General features: G+C 32.9%; 1 protein-coding gene and 1 pseudogene across 2 annotated transcripts in view; both read left to right on the top strand.

Annotated features, from left to right (window-relative positions):
- Positions 1–23,561, top strand: part of Slc12a2 (solute carrier family 12 member 2) — a 91,552-nt gene that overhangs the window by 55,870 nt on the left and 12,121 nt on the right. For both annotated transcript variants that reach the window (XM_077801159.1, XM_077801157.1), the window contains exons 14-20: positions 432–587; positions 1,843–1,942; positions 5,147–5,258; positions 6,503–6,643; positions 16,981–17,087; positions 19,385–19,464; positions 22,061–22,186. In XM_077801159.1, the coding sequence (XP_077657285.1) occupies positions 432–587; positions 1,843–1,942; positions 5,147–5,258; positions 6,503–6,643; positions 16,981–17,087; positions 19,385–19,464; positions 22,061–22,186 (822 nt within the window). The remainder of the gene's footprint in view (positions 1–431; positions 588–1,842; positions 1,943–5,146; positions 5,259–6,502; positions 6,644–16,980; positions 17,088–19,384; positions 19,465–22,060; positions 22,187–23,561) is intronic.
- LOC144255991 (inhibitor of growth protein 1 pseudogene) lies at positions 11,325–12,252 on the top strand (annotated as a pseudogene).

The raw sequence follows: 23,561 nt of genomic DNA, 5'->3' as shown, positions 1-23,561 counted from the left end.
CGAGTCTGGTGGAATTCTAACATAAGGTGGCCTTATTAACTGAAAAAGTATATGGAACTTTTATAAACTGTGACATGAAATCAGGGGTAGAACTGATAGAACAAAAATGTTGTTCCTTCTGAGGATCTAAGTCTCCTTAATAAAAATGTGTTAACTTAGAGCTTGGCCTATTTGTAGTATTAGTTCTAAATATTGAATTATTAAATTATTAGCAAAATGTTACTTTGCTTGGTATACTATTAGTTTCCTTCTAATAAAATGAATATATAAAATACTACAGATACTATTTCTCATTAGATATCTCCTGAATTCCTGGCACTTTAAAGTGCTCTCAGTGCGGCAGCTATAGTCGTTTTGTGTATACATACATATGTGCCATTTATATAAGTAGATGAGGAATTCAAATGACTTATTTATCTATTTATCGTTAGGATGGCGTCCTGCATTCAAATACTACAATATGTGGATATCACTTCTTGGAGCAATTCTTTGTTGTATAGTGATGTTTGTCATTAACTGGTGGGCTGCATTGTTAACGTATGTGATAGTCCTTGGACTATATATTTATGTTACCTACAAAAAACCAGGTTAGTAACCTTTTCTATTTAGTATTTGTTTATTTGGAAAGTATTTCAAGTAAAAACTAAAATACTTTATTTCTAAGTACACATAGTTTTTTGTTGTAATTTTTAAAATACATGGAATTTTTGTTCTGTTTTGAGATTTTTGTTTTTGTTTTAGTATAGGTTTTTGTTTGAACCAGGAATTGAAATCAAGGCTGCTCTACCAAGCTACCCCCCTAGCCCTTTTTGTTTTTTGAGACAGGGTCTAAGTTGCTCATGTAGTCCTTGAACTCTGACTCCAAAGTATCTGGGATATAGGAAGGCACATACATATGGAGTTTTAATGAATAATTACCTTAGACTATTTCTGTGCAGTTTTATTCTTACAAATTTAATCCTATTTATAGAAAAATAATAAATTAATATCATTAACATTCTGTGGCACTCTATATATGCTAAAATTACTCTTTGAAAGAATCAGGTTTGGGTAGCTTCTGGCCTATTAAGCACATGTATTTCCTGTATTGATCTTACAGCTATAGGAAGTAGGACAGAATTCACAAAACACTGGATGACATGCTGTCTTTCCCAGTAGGTTACTATGTGGCAAGGAAAAATGGACAAACATGTTTTAACGGGGAAATACTTTAATGATCATGTTTTCCATATTGGTAATGGTTATGTATATACGCACAAGATGATGATGTCTAGGATATATTGGAATTACTCCAGAATATAGACGAAAAATCTAGCAAGAAAAATTTGGAAAGTTTAGACCTTTAGCTATATAAACAGTTATTCTAAATTGTTTTTTGGTTTGGTTTGGTTTGGTACTAGGCATTTGACTACTGAGCCACATCCCCAGTCCTATTTTGTATTTTATTTAGAGACAGGGTCTCACTGAGTTGCTTACCCCTTGCTGTTACTGAGGTTGGCTTTGAACTCACGATCCTCCTGCCTCAGCCTCCCCTCCCAAGCCATTGAGCGAGCATCACTGTCCCTGACTCTAAATTGATTTCTTTATTCTTAAAAGGCTGTTTGAGTTGTGTATACAATATATCTACAGTACTATCATCTGTCTTTTCTAAATTATACTTTAAATGCAGTTCTAGTTAAGATGCTTATAGTAGTAGTGTCATGCTATATTAAAGTCAAGTATAGTAATTTATTTTAGCAATTGCCCTTTTAAAATATGAAAGTATGTTTCAGTGTGAGTCTCAAATTGGTTGTTGAGACGTAATCATTGGCGTTATGTTACATGAATATTGTCTTCCTATAGATGTAAACTGGGGATCATCCACACAGGCCCTGACTTATCTGAATGCACTTCAGCATTCAATTCGTCTTTCTGGAGTGGAAGACCATGTGAAAAACTTTAGGTAGGTGACACGTTAACATGGAAACATTTTGTGTTGGCTACCCAGCCCGATCTTAATTCAGCAAGATGTTCTGTTATTCCATAAAATTTCTCCAAAAGAATCATTTTTGGACTTGGGCAACTTAATTATTTAAAACCAAATTGTATAAAAAAAAAGTTATTTACCTTAGTGTTATGAAAGTTTTGGAAGTTCCTTATTTGAAAACTTCTAAGTGATAGTTTTCATAAAGTAAAAATATTTCTCTCAGTGGCCATTTTAATATTATAAATCACTTTATACATAAAAATTCATAAAGATTTTTGACATTATTTTGTAATTTCACTGAAACACTAAATATATTTGTTATTCACTTTCTCATCCGTGACTAACTGAAAACCAGTTGTAATAAAGAATCAATTCTTTACAATAAAGAGAACTCTTATTTTTCTTAAGACTTTTATCTTTATAATCATGTATCAGTCATCAATATAAAAACTATCCTTTAATACATTTCTTGTAATTGATGACAGATTCAGTTACTAAAGAACCATTGATATATACTTCTTTAAATTTAGAAATATTGTTTATTATAATGGATTCTTAGAAATTACAGGTTAATATGTATACTTGGCTAAAACTAAGTTTGTGGTTTTCAAAAGTAGAACACTAGACAGTAATATTTAAATAGTTCAAATTAAGTCTGGCTGTGAACAAGTGACTTTCTTCAGTCATAAATAATCACTTCTTAATGACTTCTGTATAATAAATACAGAAATCTATTCCATGTATGTCAGTAAACCAATGGAAAAATACCAGGAATGAGAACCTGGGAAGAAAAGTTTAGTTAGCATATTTTGAATAGTTGATGCCAACTGTGACAGAAAAATAGAAACTATTCTTTTATGTAAAATGCTGTATCTCATAACTGAGGGTATGAACAAGAGTTAATTTACCATCAGAAATACCTGTTGCTTTGCCTAATTATAGTAATGGGAACATTTTTACTTAATTTTTATTAGAATTGATATGAACACTAAAAGAAGAAATGGGATATAAGATTTGTCTTCAGAATTAGTGCTTGCTTCACCCCTAGTATCCCTGTTTCTCTTACATCACTGACAACCAGTTTCAACTTAAGCAGATTTTGGGTTTTAGTATTTATTTCATAAATCCCATGTTTTTAATTTTAGACTTTATCAATGTCTTTTTTTTAATCTACCTGAGCCCAATACATGCATGCTCGCTTCTCTTTACCTCATCTTTCAGTATATTTTTATGTTATTATTTTGATTAGATCACATTTAGATATTTGGGGGAAAGGGCTCTAAACACGAGACACAGCTGAACCATGTAGTGTATTATGATACCTTTTTCTTGGCTGCACAGGTTTTCTGTTTTTCCTGAAGCTAATATTTTTTTCTTGTTAAACTGTATTTATCTATCTCAGCCTTCACCAAACTTGCCTAATGATTTTGTTTTCTTCACCTTGTAATTACTATTTCCTTGAAGTTTTTTTCTTACTGTTTTCTGTTTCTTTAAGTTGGATTTTTAAATTAAGCCTTGTCTAAAGTAAAGTATTTGTAATTCTTGGCAAGGAGGCTCTATTGCTATCGGTGAGTGGGTCTTGTCAGTTAAAGTCTTTAATGTAGATTAAGGTGGCTTTGCTTGTTCTTTGAGGAATTTAAGTCATCTTAAAGGCTTTCTTTTTTATTTGATTAGTTTTCCCAGAAATGAATCTTTTAATCTTTTGCTTGTACATAAAGTTCTTACCACCAAAATTGTTGAGGGCCAGATAGGGAAGGAGGTTTGGGTGTCTCATGGTTCAATTTGTAAATGTGGCTTGTTTTGGTTTTTTGGTACTAGATATTGAACCCAGGGTTGCTTAACAACTGAACCACATTTCTAGCCCTTTTTTATTTTTTATTTTGTGACAGCATCTCACTAAGTTGCTTAGGGCCTCACTAAATTGCTGAGGCTGGCTTTGAATTTGTGATTATCCTGCCTCAGCTTCCCATGCATAAAGCATGGCCACTGCACCCAGCTCAGTAAATAAATATTCTAGCTCCTCTATTTCAAACAGACTGCTTCTGCTCTTGGTTGTTTCTGGTGTCTCCAGACCAGAAGTTCTAACAAATATGCCAATTAGGACTGAGGAGGTACAGGACAATTGCCCATCATACAGATGGAAATGTTTGGGTTTTTCTAGTTGCTTCTTATACAGAGTTGAAACCAGTTCCCCTTACTTTTCTTTATCACACTGACTGTCCCTGCCACTTCTAGAGGTATCTAGTACTACAATTCCTACGCATTTTGATCATATTTAGATATAAAATCAGGGATTTTCACATTTTCTCATGCTTATGTGGGGTTTACCCATCTATCCTCACTGTTCTTCCATTTGTGTTTAGCTTTCAATATTTCAATGCTGTTTTTTCTTTTGTTCTTTATCTTTGTGGTTTTGTGCTTTTAAAAAAATATATAACATAGGGATTTTGAGAATTTTTTGCTTAATTTCTTTTGACTTATAAAATGGTTAACTAAAATTTTGTTGTTTTTGTTGTTGTTAACTGAGATTGATTCCCTCTTCTAGTCAATGAAAATTTAATAGTTAATATGTGAAAGTCATATCACCATCTCAGGTTTATAAAAGCAGTTCAATTCAGTTTTGGCCTTCACAACATCATTAATTAGAATTAACAACTTTTATTTCAAATTGCCATGGGTGATTTTACATGGCTAGTCATTAAAATTAAGCTAGATTAGAGAGAGCTGATAGCATAAAATAGAAGTAATTATGATGAGATCAAGCTAAGAAGGAAACATGTTTTATATTTGAAGGCAAGGCCATGCTCTTAAGTTTTCCAAGTTCTATGAAGAAACTAGGATATTTATTACCTTTAGAACATGAAGAGTTTTAAGTAGCCATGTAATTTCTTCCTATAGTACTACCAGAAACTTCATATATAATATTACCTATTGTTTTAGAAGAACATTTGGCATAATGTTTGTTCAGAAGTGTTGGTTTTTGCATTTTTCATGTACCAAAAAGGCCTAGATAAAAGTTACATTTTAAGAGACTCCTATGGACTGTGTCTTAAGGACAATTACATAAATGTTCAAATGTTCTAGTGTAATATTTTGTTCTTAGAGAAACAGCTTGAATATCATGTTCTTATACCCCAAAACACAAATTTCTCTAATTTTATCTTTTTAATCTTAAATTAGGCCACAGTGCCTTGTTATGACAGGTTCTCCCAATTCACGCCCAGCTTTACTTCACCTTGTTCATGATTTCACGAAAAATGTTGGATTGATGATTTGTGGCCATGTTCATATGGTAAGAACCAATTTTTGTTTTCTGGATTAAAGCATTTTTAACTCTATGTAACTTGTTATTTGTAACACTTTCTGGGTTGGAAGCAACTTGACAAATTGTCACTTTTTTTAAGGTAGTTTTCTTTAAAATATTTTTGCCTATAAACAGTATCAATATAACATTTTTAGAAAGATTTTGACATTTTGAATCTTCACTGTTATACTAACCAGAAGTAAGAATATAATTTAAAATAGTGGTAAATGTTCATGCCCAAAATAGTTTTTTGTTGTTGGCATCTTGGATGTTGAGAACAATCACTGGGTGATGGTTTACTTGTTCAGCACAAGAAATTGGAATATTTGTCAGATTCACTTTTCTCCCAAGCTATGTTGTTAATCTTATTTTGGTGCTGAAAATATGTGTTGTATGCCCCATGTCCCAGCTTCTGCCAGAGTTGCTCTTTTACTTGTGGCAAAGTCAAGGGGGGGTGGTGGGTGGCACAGCTGCCCATGAGCTCTAGTGAGGATTGGTAGAAGGATACATTGAAACAGTGATCTCACTTGGAACATGTGCAGTTTTCCAGTTTGTCTGAAATTGTCAGTTCAAGCCAGGGACTTGAGCACAAAACATTACAAATGAAGCAATTTCTCTAACAGAAAATATTTTTCCTTAATCTTCATTGAGGTATATACAATTAAACTATTTGCTTTGTGTATTTGTATATAACATGTTTTTAGGGTTGCTTACAAGGATCAAAATCGAACTTTAAGGTCACAAATTCTTTTATTTCATTAACAGAAGTGTGAAGAAAAATGTATTAATACATAATTCACTGTGATTTTCAGTAATATTCTTCAGTCATTGAGAATTAATAACATTTAGGCCAAACAAACAATAAACTAGGAAACTTTCTATAGAAAAGTGGAAAGCTATTATTTTGTTTTGTATAATCTCTTCCTCATTTTAAATAATTTTCTAGCTTCTCAGATGATGGATTGATATGTTTATTTTAAAGTCTGTTCCTTCCTCTTCTCTTCCTGCCATCTGCTAGCATACTCTTGTGCCATTGAGTATGCTTTTTTTGTAATCTTAAGTATTAGGAAGAATTTAGTTACATGAAAATAAAATACTTTTATTAGACTTCTCCCACACCAATATTTAGAGACCTTGTTTCAACCTTGTATAATAGGATGGTTTTTATAAATGTAAAATGGATTACCTTTTAATTAAATATATTGTTAAGATTTTTTTTTTTTAATTTAAAGGGCCCTCGAAGACAAGCCATGAAAGAGATGTCCATTGATCAAGCCAAATATCAACGATGGCTTATTAAAAACAAAATGAAGGCTTTTTATGCTCCAGTGCATGCAGATGACTTGAGAGAGGGTGCACAGTATTTGATGCAGGTAAATGTGTCGGCCTCTCAGGTGTCTCAATTCTGGTTTTATATAAGTTTCTTAGAACTTTTTCATTCTGGATTTCTTTCTTCGTAGTCATACAATTGGTAACTCTTTTTAAATATCTTAATTATGGCAGACTACATTTTATAATTCTGAACTAAAAGGACTATAGAAATTCTTGGCTGGCAGCCAAGAACCTATTAGAAAGTTATCTTAGCTTATTATTCACATAAAATATTTCCATCTATTCCTCCTGCATTTTACTGTTTTTTTTTTAATAAAAATGGTAACTAATATAGTCCTTATCTAATTTTTTAAAAACCCCAGTTCCTTATATTTCTCACTGTTTATTTGTTAGTACTAAATTTTTATTTTTGTTTTAGTTTTGTATATAGTAGAATAGCCAAAATAGAGGAATGGAACCCATCATAAGTTTAAATGCTAGGAAAATCCTTTCCTTATGATGATTTTGGATTGAACAAATTTTTAAACTTCTCTGAACATCAGTCCCTTGCATCCGAAAGATTGTAGGAGAAATAAATGGGTTTAAATAGTGTTTTCTAACTTATTTTCACAGGGATCCCATTCTTTTACTAAAAAAAAAAAATGCTCAACCATAAGCTTCCCCTGTTCACTCTAATTTTGGAGCTTCTCTGTTAAAGTAGAGGTGGGAGGCTCAGAGGCTCCTCTGAGCTCGTTTTAGTCAAACAAATCTTCAGGAAAAAATAGCATTTAGGGAGTGCTAAGTAATTAAAACATTATGATATTAAAGCAGTAATAGACAATTAGATGAATGGAATGAAACAGAAAAATAGAGCTACTCATCTAGGAAATTTAACAAATGACAGAGGTGGAATTGAAAGGATGAGCTGGAACAATTGATTATTCTCATGGAAAAAATTAAAAAATAAATCCTTACAAAGACCACACAAAAATAATTTCCAGACAAACAAAATGACCTAAATATAAAACAAATTTTTAAAACATTTAATATATAAATAATTTTATGATCTAGGGATGTTTTTTTTAATGAAACAGAAGTGAACTGGGAAGAATAGGTCAATTTTTTAGAGAATATGTGAAAAAAATCATAAAGGAGGCTACAAACCAAGGAAAGATAATAATCCTACCATGTAAGTAGCACACCAGTGGTCCAAAGTATATATATATATAAAAAAAAAAAACTAGTAAATGAGTTAAAGAAAGAGCAGAAGTGAAAGATATGAATAGAATAGGAAAGATAAGTGACAGAAAAAGAAAAGAATTAAAACCACAATACAATTTAATTCCATATCTATCAGATTGGCCAAAAATTATATTTTCCAATACATAAGATTAGAAATTATATAAAGCAATTAGAAATCTTAGTACTGCTCTGCTAATTTAGATTGAACAACCACTTTTTTTTTTTTTAACCACCACTTTTGGATAGCAACCCAGCAATGAATATTCTTTTCACATGTGAAGACTATATGAAACTTCAGCAACATCATTTGTAATAGTGAAAAAGAATTGGAGATAATTTTAACAGCCATCAATCAGAAAGTTGAAAATTATAGTGTATCTCTCAGTGGGATTCTATACAATGGAGAATAGAAAATGCATATCAACATAGATAAACCTCAAAAAGAAAATAAGGAAAAACAGTAACTTAAATATATGAAGATTATGAAGATATATATTTTTAAATATATAACTTATATTTTTATATGTATGTGTCCCTAAATAATAGATTATGTAGTAAAAATACAAAGCAGGCATGAAGCCAGTCGTAGTGGCACATACCTGTGTCACAGCAACTTGGGAAGCTGAGACAGGAGGATTCAGTGTTGAGGTGCCAGTCTGGACAATTTAGCAAGACATTGTCTCAAAATCAAATATAAATAAATAGAAAGAGCTGGGGATATAGCTCAATGGGAGAACAATCCTGGGTTCAATCTCCACTACTAAAAAGTGGGCATGAAGATACATATGAGTACTTCATGTGTTATTAATTTTTTTTTCTTAGCTGAGTGGTGAATACATGATTTTATATACTAATCCCTTTTTGTACATGATATAGTTAAATATTTCAGGTATAATGCTACCCCTGGTCATAAGGTTGTTTACAGTGGATAAATCTTGCTTAGTTTTATACAATTTATTACTAATTTGGACAAATTTTAAAATAAAATTTTAAAAAGTTTAAAAAATTGTGATTACTATGTATGTAATACATTTTATGAAGGAAAATTCTTCCTTAAAGCAGTGGTCAAGTGAGTCAAGTGGTTTGCACTAAGTCTCAAGAATTTAAATCTCTAATAAATTTCCTGATACCACCCCTGGTGGTTGTCCAGTTCAGAGATCATACTTAGAGAACTACTCACCTGTCAGAACATTGTGCTAATTTGCAACACTCACCTAGAGGTTTTCTGTGGTATATATGAAAATATTGTGAATTTGGCAAGAGACAATCCATTCTCATCAACCTAACGTACTCCCATGCATCCTGAAAATTTTATCAATATGGGCAAAGTAGGATAAATAGAACAGTATCATCTTCAGATTGCCTATAAACCTGACAAATTCAAGCCCTTTACAAAGATCCCTAAGCTGTCTGAGAAATAGTATGAAATGTCCTTACTAGTAGGTGCCAGTTTGCCCCTAGAGGACTAATAGATATTGTAATATAAATTTTCACTGAAAGTATTTACTTTTCCCTTGTACCTTCTGGAGCCCTAGTAGGTGAAGTGACAAATGCCCACATAATAATTTCCTGCCTTGTAATCTTTGTCAGAAAATATTTATGTACATTAATTTGTCTCTAGTGTGTTAACAGTAGTCTACAGGGTGTTTTTGGAGGGGGTGGGGGCCAGGTACCGGGGATTGAACTTGGGGCACTCAACCACTGAGCCACATCCCCAGCCCTATTTTGTATTTTATTCAGAGACAGGGTCTCACAGAGTTGCTTATTAGCATCTTGCTTTTGCTGAGGCTGGCTTTGAACTTGCAATCCTCCTGCCTCAGCCTCCCAAGCCCCTGGGATTACAGGTGTGAATCACCACCACTCTGGGCAGTATTCTGCAGTCCTCGAGGTGTCTTTTAGATGGGTTCTGTTATTTGTTTTACTAAACTTTGTATCTGTAGTTTCTCTGTCCCTGCATACCATCATAAGAATACCATTCAACAAGCATTTGAACATACATCCTACACAACAAAGTAAGATTCACTTTCAGAAAGAATCTTATCAGTAGTTTGTATAAAAACCCCTTAGGCAGTGAGACATAACAATGTTAATTTTTTCATTTGTATATTTGGGTTTTTCATTTTCTTTTTTTCGAGACAGCAGCCACTTGATTATCAACCCAATTTAAAACCTTTATTTTAAATAGCAAAATGACATTGTTCTTAAAGAAAATTCCAGATTGTATAATGATAGCCCTTTAAAGCAAATGAATCTCATGTAGGATTTCAGTGTAGACAAAACTATTTTTTCCTGGAGGAAAAATGGTCTAGAATTATCTTGTGTGGTATGTGTTGTGTATTCCTGATATTTCTTTATCATATGTTGAAATAAACAATGTTTTAAAGAAAAAAGATGTTCTCAAATTAGTGGATCAAAAATTCTAAATGGGCAATAAAAATATTTGAAGTATACATTTATATCCATATAGCCTGGATCTAGGTATAAATGATGCCATGATGTTATTACCTAATTATAACTTGAAGCCATCGTTTTTGACTGAACTTTTCAAAACTAACTATCCAGATCATGTAGCAAAAACTTGGTGTTTTTTTCAGTGATTTTTAAAGTAATACAAATCTCATATCAGAACTCAAGTAAATTTTAAATAGGCAACTATGATATTGGAAAATGTTTTTACTTAGTAGTGAAAGACAAAATGAAAAACTACAGTTGGGAAAACAGTTGTTCTTTTGGCTGTAGTAAAAATTCTTGTTAATGATACAAAGAAAATTATAACAACAAATGCATTTCTTACTACAAATTGTAGTCTGAGACACACAGAAAACAAACATTGCTAGTGAGTTGAAGATAGTAATGTTTGTAATAAGGTTCAAAAGATTGCATTTTGCCAAGTCATTTTCAATTATGGAATCCATGAAGAATGATTTTCTATCAACCATTAGAGAAATATGTTCTGGAGTAGATAAGTTTTCTGAAATAAACTATTTCCCTAATGCACATCATGTACTGTGTTGGAAACTGTGAAAACATGACCCTCTAACAAAATAAGTACTTTGATTAGAATTTACGAAGAATTTAGGGATTTAGAGATTTAAGAATTTAGAGATTTCTTCATTCAGTCATTCTGGGGAAAGTTATCTCAGTAATGAAGTTGGAAGCAGAAGTGCACAGAGTATATAACAGGATGTTATTGTTAAATTTTTTTTGTGTTGTTATTTTTTTTTGTTGTTGTTGTTAATTTTATAAAGTTAAGATCTTTAGGGGGGCTTGGGAGGGGGCCTGCGCGGCCGGTGGGGCGTGAGCCCCGGAGCCTCCGCCACCGCGGCCCGCGCCCGCAGGCGCCGGGCTCCCCGCGGCCCCGGCAGATGTAGCCGCTGGCTGGGCCGGGCCGGGCCGGAGCGGCGGGGGGGGGGGGGGGGGGGAGCTTTGCATTTTGCAGTGCTGTTTTGAGGCGGGGGGGGGGGGGGGGGGGTTGGAGGAAGCGGAAACCCGCGCTGAGTCGCCGGGGGACCTCCCGGGGTGAACCATGTTGAGTCCTGCTAACGGGGAGCAGATCCACCTGGTGAACTATGTGGAGGATTACCTGGACTCTATTGAGTCTCTGCCTTTCGACCTGCAGAGGAACGTCTCGCTGATGCGGGAGATCGACGCGAAATACCAAGAAATCCTGAAGGAATTGGACGAATATTACTAGAAATTTAAACGAGAGACAGATGGTGCCCAGAAACGCCGAGTGTTACACTGCATCCAGAGAGCCCTGATTCGGAGCCAGGAACTGGGCGATGAGAAGCTTCAGATTGTGAGTCAGATGGTGGAGCTGGTGGAGAACCGGACCAGACATGTGGAACTCTTTGAAACACATCAGGAAATCAATGACACCACTGGCAACAGTGGCAAAGCTGGCCAAGATAAGTCAAAGAATGAGACAATCACGCAGGCAGAAAAGCCGAATAACAGACAGCGCAACAATGAGAATCGAGAAAATGCATCTAATAATCATGACCATGATGACATCACCTCAGGAACACCCAAGGAGAAGAAAGCAAAGACCTCGAAGAAGAAAAAAGGCCAAAGCAGAGAGGGAAGCATCCCCTGCAGACCTTCCCATCGACCCAAATGAGCCCACGTACTGTCTGTGCAATCAGGTCTCCTATGGAGAAATGATAGGTTGCGACAATGACGAGTGCCCCATCGAATGGTTCCACTTCTCATGCGTGGGACTCAATCATAAACCAAAGGGCAAGTGGTACTGTCCCAAGTGTCGGGGGGAAAATGAGAAAACAATGGACAAAGCATTGGAGAAGTCCAAAAAAGAGAGAGCCTATAACAGGTAGTTTGTGGACATTCACTAGTAGTGGGGAAAACAGAACCAGCTAGTGTATTTATTACATTGCCACCTGTGCTGAGGTGTGAGGATTGTCAAATGTGTTTTTTCTTTTTTTTTTTTTTTTAAGAGAGAGAGAATTTTTTAATATTTATTTTTTAGTTTTCGGCGGACACAACATCTTTGTTGGTATGTGGTGCTGAGGATCGAACCCGGGCCCGCACGCATGCCAGGCGAGCGCTTAAGCCACATCCCCAGCCCTCAAATGTGTTTTTTCAAGGAATGTTGGAGAAGGCACCGTTCCCTTCACAGGGATGGCAGTGACTCTCTCCACCTTTTGTTCTCACTGGTATATGTGTGTAAGAAGACAGTGGTCTATGGATCAGCATTTTAGGAACTACAAATATAGGTTTCAACTAAACACTTTAAAAAAAAAAGATCTTTAGGGGGCCAGCAGTGTGTTACTCAATGGTGGAGTATGAGCTACACACTGGAGTATGGCTAGCATGTACATGGCCCTGGGCTCAATCCCAGGAACCCCCCCCAAAAAAAAAAAAAAAAAAAACACAAATAAACCTTTTGATTATAATGGAATTATGGCAAATTTGTGAGGAGGAGGAGTTTACCCTGGCAATATTTTGTCCCACCAAGAAGTTAATGCTGAAAGGCCAACATCATTCTAAATGGGAAAAAATTGAAAGCATTACCCCTAAAAACTGGAACAAGCCAGGGATTTCCTCTTTCACCACTTCTATTCAACAGTCTTGGAAACTCCAGCTAGAGCAAGTAGACAGATGAAAGAAATTAAAGGGATATAATAGGAAAAGAAGAACTCATATTGTCTCTATTTACCGACAGCATGGTTCTGTATTTAGAAGACCCAGAAAACTTCTAGAACTCAAATGAATTCAGCAAAGTAGTAGGATATAAAATTAACATCTATAAATCATTTGTGTTCCTATGCATCAGTGATGACTGAAAGAGAAATTAGGAAAGCTGTCCTATTCACAGTAGCCTCAAAGAAAATAAAATATTTAGGAATCAATCTAACAAAAAGGTGAAAACTACAGAACACTAAAGAAATTGAAGAAGACCTTTGAAGATAAGGATTTCTAATGTTCTTGGACAGGCAGATTACTATTGTCAAAGGGCCATATTACCAAAAGCACTATACATATTTAATGCCATTCCTATTAAAATTCAAATGACATTCTTCATAGAAGTGGAAAAAGCAATCATGAAATTCATTGGGAAAAATAAGAGGCCTAGAATAGCCAAAGCAATCATTAGTGAGAAAAGTAAAACAAGAGGTATCATAATTCCAGACCTTAAATTATACTACAGAGTAACAAAAACAGCATGGTATTGGCATCAAATGGAACAGAATAGGAGATGCCGAGACAAACCCCCTACTTAGGCTAGACCAAGGTGCCATAAAGAGAGAAAAAAAGAGAAAAGAGCCTCCTTCAACAAATGGTGCTGGGAGAATTGGAAATCCAAATATAGCAAAATGAAATTTAATTCCTATCTCTCATCCTACACAATACTTAAAGTGGATCAAAGACCTAGGATTTAGACCTATGAGACCCTGTGACTACCAGAAGAAAATGTAGGCCCAACTTTCTACCATGTTGGCTTAGAAATTGACTTACTCAACAAACTCCTAAAGTTCAAGACCTAAAATAAATCAATAAATGGGATGATATCAAACTAAAAAACTTCTCCAGAGAAAAGGAAACTTTCAATCGAGAACATGAAGAGAACGCCTACAGAATGGGAGAAAAACGTTGCCACCCGCACTTCAGAGCATTAATCTCCAGGATATATAAAGAACTCAAAATCTTAACACTAATAAATAAATAAATAAACCAGTCCAATTAATAAAAGGGCAAAGGAACTGAACAAACACTTCTCAAAAGAAGAAATACAGTGGTCAACAAATATATGGGAAAAAATGGTCAACATCTGTAGCAATTAGAGAACCGCAAATTGAAACACCACTGAGATTCCATCTCCAGTCAGAATGGCAATTATCAGTCATATGAGTCACAATAAATGTTCATGGGGATGTGGGGAGAAAAGTACCTTATGCATTACTGGTGGGACTGCAAATTGGTGCAACCTTTCTGGAAAACAATGTGGAGATTTTTCAGAAAACCTGGAATGGAACCACCATTTGACCCCATTGTCACTCCTAGCTATATATCCAAAGAGTTAAAAATCAGCATGCTCAATAGCAGCTCAGTTCACAGTTGCTAAACTATAGAACCAACCTAGGTACCCTGCAGAAGTTGAATGGATAAAGAAAATGTGGTATATACACAATGGAATATTACTTAGCCAAAAAGAAGAATGACTTTATGACATTTGCTAGTAAATGGATCTAGAGACTATTATTTATGGTAAATGAAATAAGCCAATACCCATCCCACCCCCAAAAGTCAAATGGTCTCTGATATTTGAATATAAACCTACAACCAAGGGGGAATATAAGTTCCGTGGATTAGACAAAAGGGAATGAAGGGAAGGGAGAAGGGTTAGGAAAGACAATGGAATGAATCTAACATAACTTTCCTGTGAATACACCACAGTAAGTCTTAACATCTTGTACATCCATCCACAAGAGTGAGATCTTAATTAGAATTAATAAGATAAATCCCATGTTTATATAAATATGTCAGAATACACTACTGTCATGCATAACTAAAAAGAACAACTAATGAGTTAATGGTTATCTTGTGACTTAGTTCTTTAAAGACCTATAAAATCTAAAAGTAATTTTTGGTTTTCTTTTATATTCCATTTGCCCTCCACCTCACTTCAAATTTAAAATGTGCTATTTTGTAGTGATTGCCAGTTATTAGTTTTTAAAAATTTTTAGCTGTTTCTTCAAGGCAAAGATGTTGTTTTTAGCATTGAGAAGGAAGAAAAAAGCTCTTTGAAGAAATTTGTACATGGATTGTATATTTGGAAGCTTTATAGGATTAGAGGTTTTTCTTCTGATCTTTAATTATTCCAAGTACTTGGGACAGTGTCACATACTTAGCCTTTGATAAATAATCGGATTGTTTTAAGAATGCAAAATGTTGATTATTATATCCTTTAGAATCATATACAAAAATATCTTATATGGATCAGCAACATAAATATGAGAGTTAAAACCATAAAACTTTAGAAGAAAGCAGAGATAAATCTTCATGACCTTGGATTTGGCAATGGACTCTGTAATTCAGCACCAAATGTATGAATAACAACAACAAAAGTTGATGTCAAAACCAGCCTGTAGAATGGGAGAATATTCATTCACAAACATTCTGATAAAGGCTTAATATACAGAATATATAAAGAATGTCTAAAACAGTAACAAAAAAGAATGGAATTTTAAAATTGTCAAAAGATATAAAAATAGCCAGTAAGTAAATGATATTCAACATCTTTAGTTATTAGGAAAATGCAAATCAAAATCACAGTGAGTGTAGTTAAAGTTGAAAAAAACTAGAAAATGTTTTGTTGAGAATGTGGAAAAATGAGAATCTGTGAATTGTTGGTGTAAGTATAAAATGATATATACATCATAGGAATGGTTTCTCAAAAAGCTAAACCCAAAATTACCATGATCTTGATCTTTACCTAAAAACATTTTAAAAAGGAGTCAGATCTGTATACCAGTGTTTTTTGCAGCATTAATCACAATAGCCAAAATTAGAAACTAGTACCAATCATGTGATAATGCATAAATAAAATATGTATATATAAGATAAAATTCATTCAGTTATAAAAAGGAATGATATTTTGATATAGTATGGATTAAACTGGAAGACATTCTGTTAAATTAAAAAAAAACTAGGCACAAAAGATCAAATTCTGTGATTCAATTCAGAAAATATCTAGAATAGGCAAGTTAACAGGGATAAAAGTAGATTAAATGTTGCCAGGGGCTGGGGAGAAGAGTGAATAGGTAGTTATTACTTAATGGTTACAGAATTCCTACTGGGGTGATGAAGACATTTTGGAAGTAATTAGTGGTATTAGATGTAAAGGATTTTGAATGTAATTAATACCTGTTGAAAATGCTTTAAGCCAGATGCTGTAGGTTAATCTCAACGGCTTGGGAGGCTGAGGCAGGCAAATTTAAAGTTCAGAGTCAGCCTCAGTTACTTATGGAGGTCCTGAGTAATTTGGCAATATTCTGCCTAAAAATAAAAAATGGGCTAGGGATTTGGCTCAGAGGTTAAACACCCCTTGGTTTAATCCCTGGTAGGAAATAAAACAAAAGGGTTAAAATGGCATATTTTAAAAACGTTTTAATCACAATCTCACAGTTTTCCAGTATGCTTTACAATCAAGAGATTTTGTTGGGCTTTTGGGCAAATTTGTTTAACATATTGTATTGCAATTCCTGATGAAATTGCAAAAAAATGTGATTAATTGAAAAGTTGAGGAAAGAAATTAGTCAAATTTCAGCAGAAACTTGCATGATTGATGGAATTCAAATTTTAATATTGTAATTTAAAACTGTAGCCCTTTGGACTTTTAAAAAGTAACTGAGAATACACCTATATTATTAGGATTTTAAAAAATTAAGTGTATTTAATATTTGCCAATAAATATACACAGAAATTTTGAAATTATGAGAAGTATATATATGTGTAATATGTGATCAATGTACTATATGTAATTTATAAGTCAGCACCCATGTATGGCCTGCTGAAGAGTTTTTGTTGATAAGTCCATATAATATTTAGAGACTGTTAATTTGGAGGATTTTGATCTCTTAAAAAACTGTTTTGTTGAGTAGTATATATTTGAAGTTGTATTTATTGTATATTTTAGGCTGCTGGTCTTGGTCGTATGAAACCAAACACACTTGTTCTTGGATTTAAGAAAGATTGGTTGCAAGCAGATATGAGGGATGTGGATATGTATATAAACTTATTTCAGTAAGTATTTTTTTATTTCAGTAATTTAGTTCAGAAAAATACTAATTTTGAAAATTTTGAATACTTTTTAAAAAATAATGTCTTCTAAAAGAGTGAAAGGAATCACACAAAGGGTCTGGGTTTTAAATTGGTGATCTATTAGTGAAATATTTCAATTTTATCTTTGCCTTTTTAACACACATGTATACATAAACATGTATGTACATGTGGGTATGGAAGCACACATACTCAAGAGTGAGTGTGTGTGTCATTCTGGCTTCCCACTTTTTATCCCTTCAGCTCTTACTGAGCAGAGTTCTCAAATGTTCTCAGTACAATCACCTTCTAAATTATGTCATTATAATGTCCTATGCTGAGGAAGGGAATTCTAGCATTATCTCAGCCTCATGGGTTTAGTTGTGTTCTCCTTTCAAACTAATTTTGCAGTTAGTCATTTGGTTCATCCATGATGTTATTTAAAACATTTTTTTATTAAACCTATTTACATGTTTCCTTTTTCTACCCCCTTGAAGCATTAAGTTCTGAGTTTACTATTCCTTTTTCAGTGATATTTTCAATGATCTTTATCATATAGCTTAGTTTTATTTTCCATCACTGTAACTTTCTTCTGATGAATTGTCTGATAGGGTTTTTTTGTTTGTTTAAATTCTTTTGTTTCTTTGTCTTTGTTTTTACTTGGGGTTCATGAGTTTTTGTGTATATACCTTTTTATGGAATCTGCTACCTATGATTATGGAACTAAGTCATTGCATCAAAAAACTTTGCCAAATTTACTTCTTAAATCTTGAAAAGTACTTCCTTCCTTTCTCTAGTACTCTAGGATTTGCTAAGCAAATCTATTTATCTTGTTCACCCTAAGGATAAGCATCCCCTCTATATGCCAGAGTTGAAGAATATAGTCTTTTTCATGTCATAGTTACGGATGACCTAGAGCTATCCTCTCCTTCTTGTTAAGTGTGTCTTTATATACAAACAGTTGTCCTTAAATTAAAAAAAATAAATAAAAACCCTTGTATTTAGCCAAGTAACTCCAGATCAAAGTCAAGTCCTGTTTTTTCTATGAATTTGATCTGATTATCCTTAATTCACTGGCATTATCTCCCTTACTGTAACTCCTGTTATTTCTATAGATACAACATGGTTATTTGCCTCTCTCACATAGAATATAGTTTTCTTTTTATAGCTGCATTTAAAGAGTCTTTAAGGAAATATCCAGATTTCGCTCTATTTTTTTTAAATCTCTATACTGATTTTATGATGAACAAAATTTCTCAACTAATTGTTAAGTGTTTTTAGTTAAGATTAAAGCTCTGCTAATTTTGTTGTGCTGTGACTGCTGTTTGACTTGGGGTTTATTACTTTTTTAAAAAGTAAAATCTCATTCTAACTTCATAATTCTGTACTCTGTATTTAGGGGGACAGAGGAAAATACAGTGGAAACAAAGAATAAATTATGTAGGCCATAAATCTTAAATCCCATGAGTTATGGGCTGGGTTTTTTCTCTCAAGGCTCAATTAAAGATAAAAGTTAATCCCATTACCACTCATTTAGAAAAACTTAAGTTTTGAAATTTATCTTTTCAGAAAATGTAAGGGAAAACTTGAGCCAGAACAGAAGATTTATGGTCTTAACAAGTTTCTAGACTTTGTCTGCTTTTAGAATCACCTTCAAGGTTTTTAGTATGTGTAAAATCTTTGAACTACTTTTTAAACCAATTTTGTAAAAATTTTTGAAATTATTTTAAAATACCCTTCTTTCAGAAATTTCTTCATACTCTACAATCTGCTGTCATTCTCAGTAGACTATATTTTGTCTTCATATATTTCTCTTGACGTTAAGGGTATGAACCTGAATATAAGTAGAGGAAGATTACTGAAATTCCATAATTTTACTTTGTAGGATAAAAATACTATTACTGCTTTTAACAGCTACTTTAGGTAGAATTTCAGTATATGTGTCACAACGACAGGGATACATTCTGAAGAATGTATTGTTAGCTGATTTTGTTGTGTGGACACCATAGAATGTATGTACACAAACCCAGATAGCATAGCTTACTACACATTTAGACTACTTAACATATGTGGGTGTATATGTAGTTGTGTGGCACATGATAGTACTGTGGAAGAAGGGAAAGGGAAAGTATAGGATTCGAAAGCAACATTTATATCTTACCAACTAATTTTTTAAGCATATGAAAGAAAACATATATTTAAGGCTGAAATTGATTTTAGAGATATGTGATTATGTTCATTTTATGGAGAACGTAAATTGTTGTGATCTCCAAATTTTATAGTGATGCCTTTGACATACAGTACGGAGTAGTGGTTATCCGCCTAAAAGAAGGTTTGGATATATCTCATCTTCAAGGACAAGGTAAACATCATTTGAAATAAGTTTTTATTTAAAATATATAAATTACTTTGTTAGAAAATTGTATATGATTCTTACATTCTTCATTAACTTTCATGATTACCATCTATTTTGTCATAGACTGTTATATGGCATTTTAAGATCATATCTATTTGGAATCCACCAAAGTGTGTTTTTTCTTTGTGTCAGCTTGGATGATATTTAGTGATTATTAATGAAGAGATTAAATTTGATTCAAATAATGTTAAGAGAAGCAGATATTAGCTATAATTGTCTAGGACCAAAATTATAAAAGTACATAAGTAAAATAATAGTGTGTGAGAAAACTTTTAAATGATTACTAAATCATTGTTTTCATGCTTATAAAAGTAATCATAGTCACAGTAATAAAGATTAAATGTTGTCACAATTTTTTGTCTTCAGAAAAGACCCATTTTATAAAAAGAAACTTGTCATTTAAAAATATTTAAGATGCATAGAAAGTAGTGCATAGATGTCTTCTATATTCTTAATCTAACTCCATCCCCTTTAGTAACATCTTGCATATCTAGAGTACTATCTCAAACTAGGAAACAGTCTACAGATTTTATTCCAGTTTTACCAGTTTTACATTCACTTGGATGCATGTGTATGTATGTCATTCTGTTTTTTTTTTAATTTTTATTGTTGGTAGTTCAAAACATTACACAGTTCTTAATATATCATATTTCACAGTTTGATTCAAGTGGGTTATGAACTCCCATTTTTACCCGGTATACAGATTGCTGTATCACATCATTTACACTTCCATTGATTTACATATTGCCATTCTAGTGTCTGATGTATTCTGCTGTCTATCCTATTCTCTGTCATTCTGTTTTATTTATCACATTATTTGTACAACTACCACCATAGTTGGGATACAAACTATTCTGTCACTACAAAGATTCCCCTTCACGTTCCTTATTTACAGCTCTCACCACACTTCTTCCCTGACCCTCATTACTAGTAATTTGGTCATGTCTAAAATGCTCTCTATATAATACAATGTCACTTTCATAGCATTTTTAAAGTGAAGGTTAAAACCGAAGGTGTAATTGCTGCTTTTGTCAACTTTATTAAAACTATGGAAATGTCTATATCCTCAATTTTTCATAGTTTAAAGATATTATAAGCTTAAGATAACGTGTATATCCCCTTTGTAAATTAAGTAACTAAATCAGAATTAGTTAACTTTAAATAGTCAAGAGGCATATAATGAAATGTTGTCATCTGTTATATATTGAAATTAGAGATGTATTATTTATTTTAATCTTCCTCCCTTTTTTCCCTTTAAGAGTATTCTACAGTTTTGAAAGAAACACTTTGAAGTCTTTATCTTTGTAACAAAGTATATCTTATTCTATGGAAGGCCTGGCAAAGATAACTGCCTCAATTTTCTCTTATTCTAACAATGATTGAACTTGAGGATACCTGATTTACATCTGTTAACTTCGAAGAATTATCTGTAGTGTTGTTCCATTTCACTGAGAAATATCACAATTTGGCTAATAATTAGCTCGCATAGTTCTATAATTTGCTGAGGTTTGAATGTTATAGAAACTTTTTTTCAAAGTATTTGTTCATGGATTTATACTTTTTACATTTTTTTGAGAATTTATAGGAATATGATTTGGTGTAGGAATTAAGAGCACAGGTGTTGGAACCAAATAGATTTCTTAATTCCAGCCTTTTCCCATAATTGACTTCCAGGACTCTGTTTCCTTGTCTGTTAGAGCAGAGTTATCCCATAGGGCTGTCATAAAGATTAAAGAATAGATAAGGCCTATAAGTTCCTGTCATAATGCTGGTCAGTGGACTCCATAGTTCTGTTACTTTTCTTCATTTATAAAAATAAGTTATGATGATTATGGGCAGATTATCAATCTCATATTTGTCTGAATGATAAATGTATTATAGGAATTAAATATTCACTAACTCCTTGCCAAAAAAAGAAAAAAAAAACTATTTAAGGGGCTGGGGTTGCGGCTCAGCAGTAGAGCGCTCACCCAGCATGTGAGGTTCAATCCTCAGCACCACATACAAGTAAATAAATAAAGTCATTTAAAAAAAAAAAAAAAGATTTAAAAGTGAAGAATTGGTACTTTCACCATGAGCTTGTTAGGAAAAAATTCTGTGGTCTGAGCTTCATAGTTTGGATATAATTTTTTCAGTGTTCTCTGCTTACTTGCATATAAATGTTGGTTACATTTTACATTTTTATATTTGTAACATTGGAACTAGGGTTTGTTTCATATACTATATATCATTGTTTTTTCCATGTAGGTTGTACTATTAAGTGAATTTCACTCATTACTTGTTGTCTAGTACCTAATTCAGATATCTTAGCCATGTGGTTGTGGCTTCTATATTTAAGTGAATATTCAAAATATATTTAACTAAATAATCAAACAGACTCTCACATAAAACATCACATTTACATAAGGAATCATTTATAATTAATTTTCTATTCCATAATTAACCTTGCTGTAAAATATCATTTAATTATTAAACCCTGATGCCTTCTTGAACTGTTAAAATATGATTTTAGATACTATTTTAAATGCTTTCATGTTTACAGAAGAATTATTGTCATCCCAAGAGAAATCTCCTGGCACCAAGGATGTGGTACTAAATGTGGAGTACAGTAAAAAATCGGATTTAGATACTTCCAAAACATCTGGTGAAAAATCTGTTACACATAAAGGTAATTTGCAATCGAACAAGAAAATTTATTAATGTTAATGTTTCAACGTGGGGAGGAAATGATTTTTGTTATATATATTTTAAAATAGCCTATTCTCAAACTTGTCACCATTCATTTATAGTTAGATAAAATTTATGACTTTGAAAATGGCTACAGAATGACAAGCTGTTTTAAAGTATTAAAGAGGATCATAGAACAAAAACTATGCCAATGAACATGGTCTTGTATGTTTTTATTTATATTTGCTTTAAATAAAACATTTTAATTTAAAGCATAGTTTAAATCTGAACTTTGAAGGAACATGGTAATTTTATAATAACAGAAGACTTTCAGAAAATTTCATTCACAAATCTGTATGTCACATTTATGAGAAGGGACAAGGGATGACTTCCAAATCTTACTCTCCCACCCTCATTCTCCTACCTCTCTTCAGACTAGTATCTCCATCTGTCCTGTTTATTCCCAGCTAATATGCTACAAGAAAAAAAAAATGCACTGTAAACCATCTAACCACAGCATACTTTTGATTTCTATATCTATAAAATGGTCACCTTTTGTGAAATTTTGAAACATTAGAAACAAACTATGTGTCTATGCAGTTTATTTCTTCTAGGTTACCTTAGAAGTATTAGTGTAGCTTTTTAATCCCTTCTTATGTACCTTGTTTGTTTAGAGGAACAGCAGTTGAAAGTGCAGTCAAAACCTATTTTCCCTTTCAGTTCTTTGCTGGCTTGATTATAATTGTTTTCTTTTTTGCCTCAAAACTCCATAAATTGATTCTGATAACTATTCTTCTGCTCCTACATTTATTTTAATTTATGGTATACATTCTTTAATTTCCTCCTAATTTTATTTTTGTTGTTGTTGTTAATTTCTCTTGCATAAAATAGATCCTTTCTCTACAGTTTATTAGGAATTAATGTATGAGTTGTTGGAAGGGGAAAACCTTATTTTATCAAGCAGCTACTCTGTGCTCCCACATTTTAATCTGCTATTCATGCATTAATTTCTTAATGATTTTATAAGACTGTAACTCACATTATATTTGTAGACTAGGAAACTGGGTCAGAACATCTCTAACCATCTTTCTGTTGTTAAAACCTACATGCCTTTAAATTAGTTTAAATCATTTTTAAATATCGATAATGTACTTGACATTTCTGAGCTATTATAAGTGAATACAGAATGTCCATAGTTAGTTTTTTTTAATTATTAAAGGTAGATATATTAAATATATACTTTATGAGAACAGTAATATTTAGTACCATAAAATTAAATATAATAGTTGGTTTTTTCTATAACATGCATAAAAATACAATATTAGCTTTATTTTGTGTTTGCTTTCTATTTGGTGAAGTCTCAGCATCAGCAAACT

This window comes from Urocitellus parryii, chromosome 1 (genome assembly GCF_045843805.1).
Source record: "Urocitellus parryii isolate mUroPar1 chromosome 1, mUroPar1.hap1, whole genome shotgun sequence".
NCBI classification, from domain to species: Eukaryota; Metazoa; Chordata; class Mammalia; order Rodentia; family Sciuridae; genus Urocitellus; species Urocitellus parryii.
The sequence above is the reverse complement of the archived record's forward strand: the minus strand, read 5'-3'. Positions and strand labels throughout refer to the sequence as shown.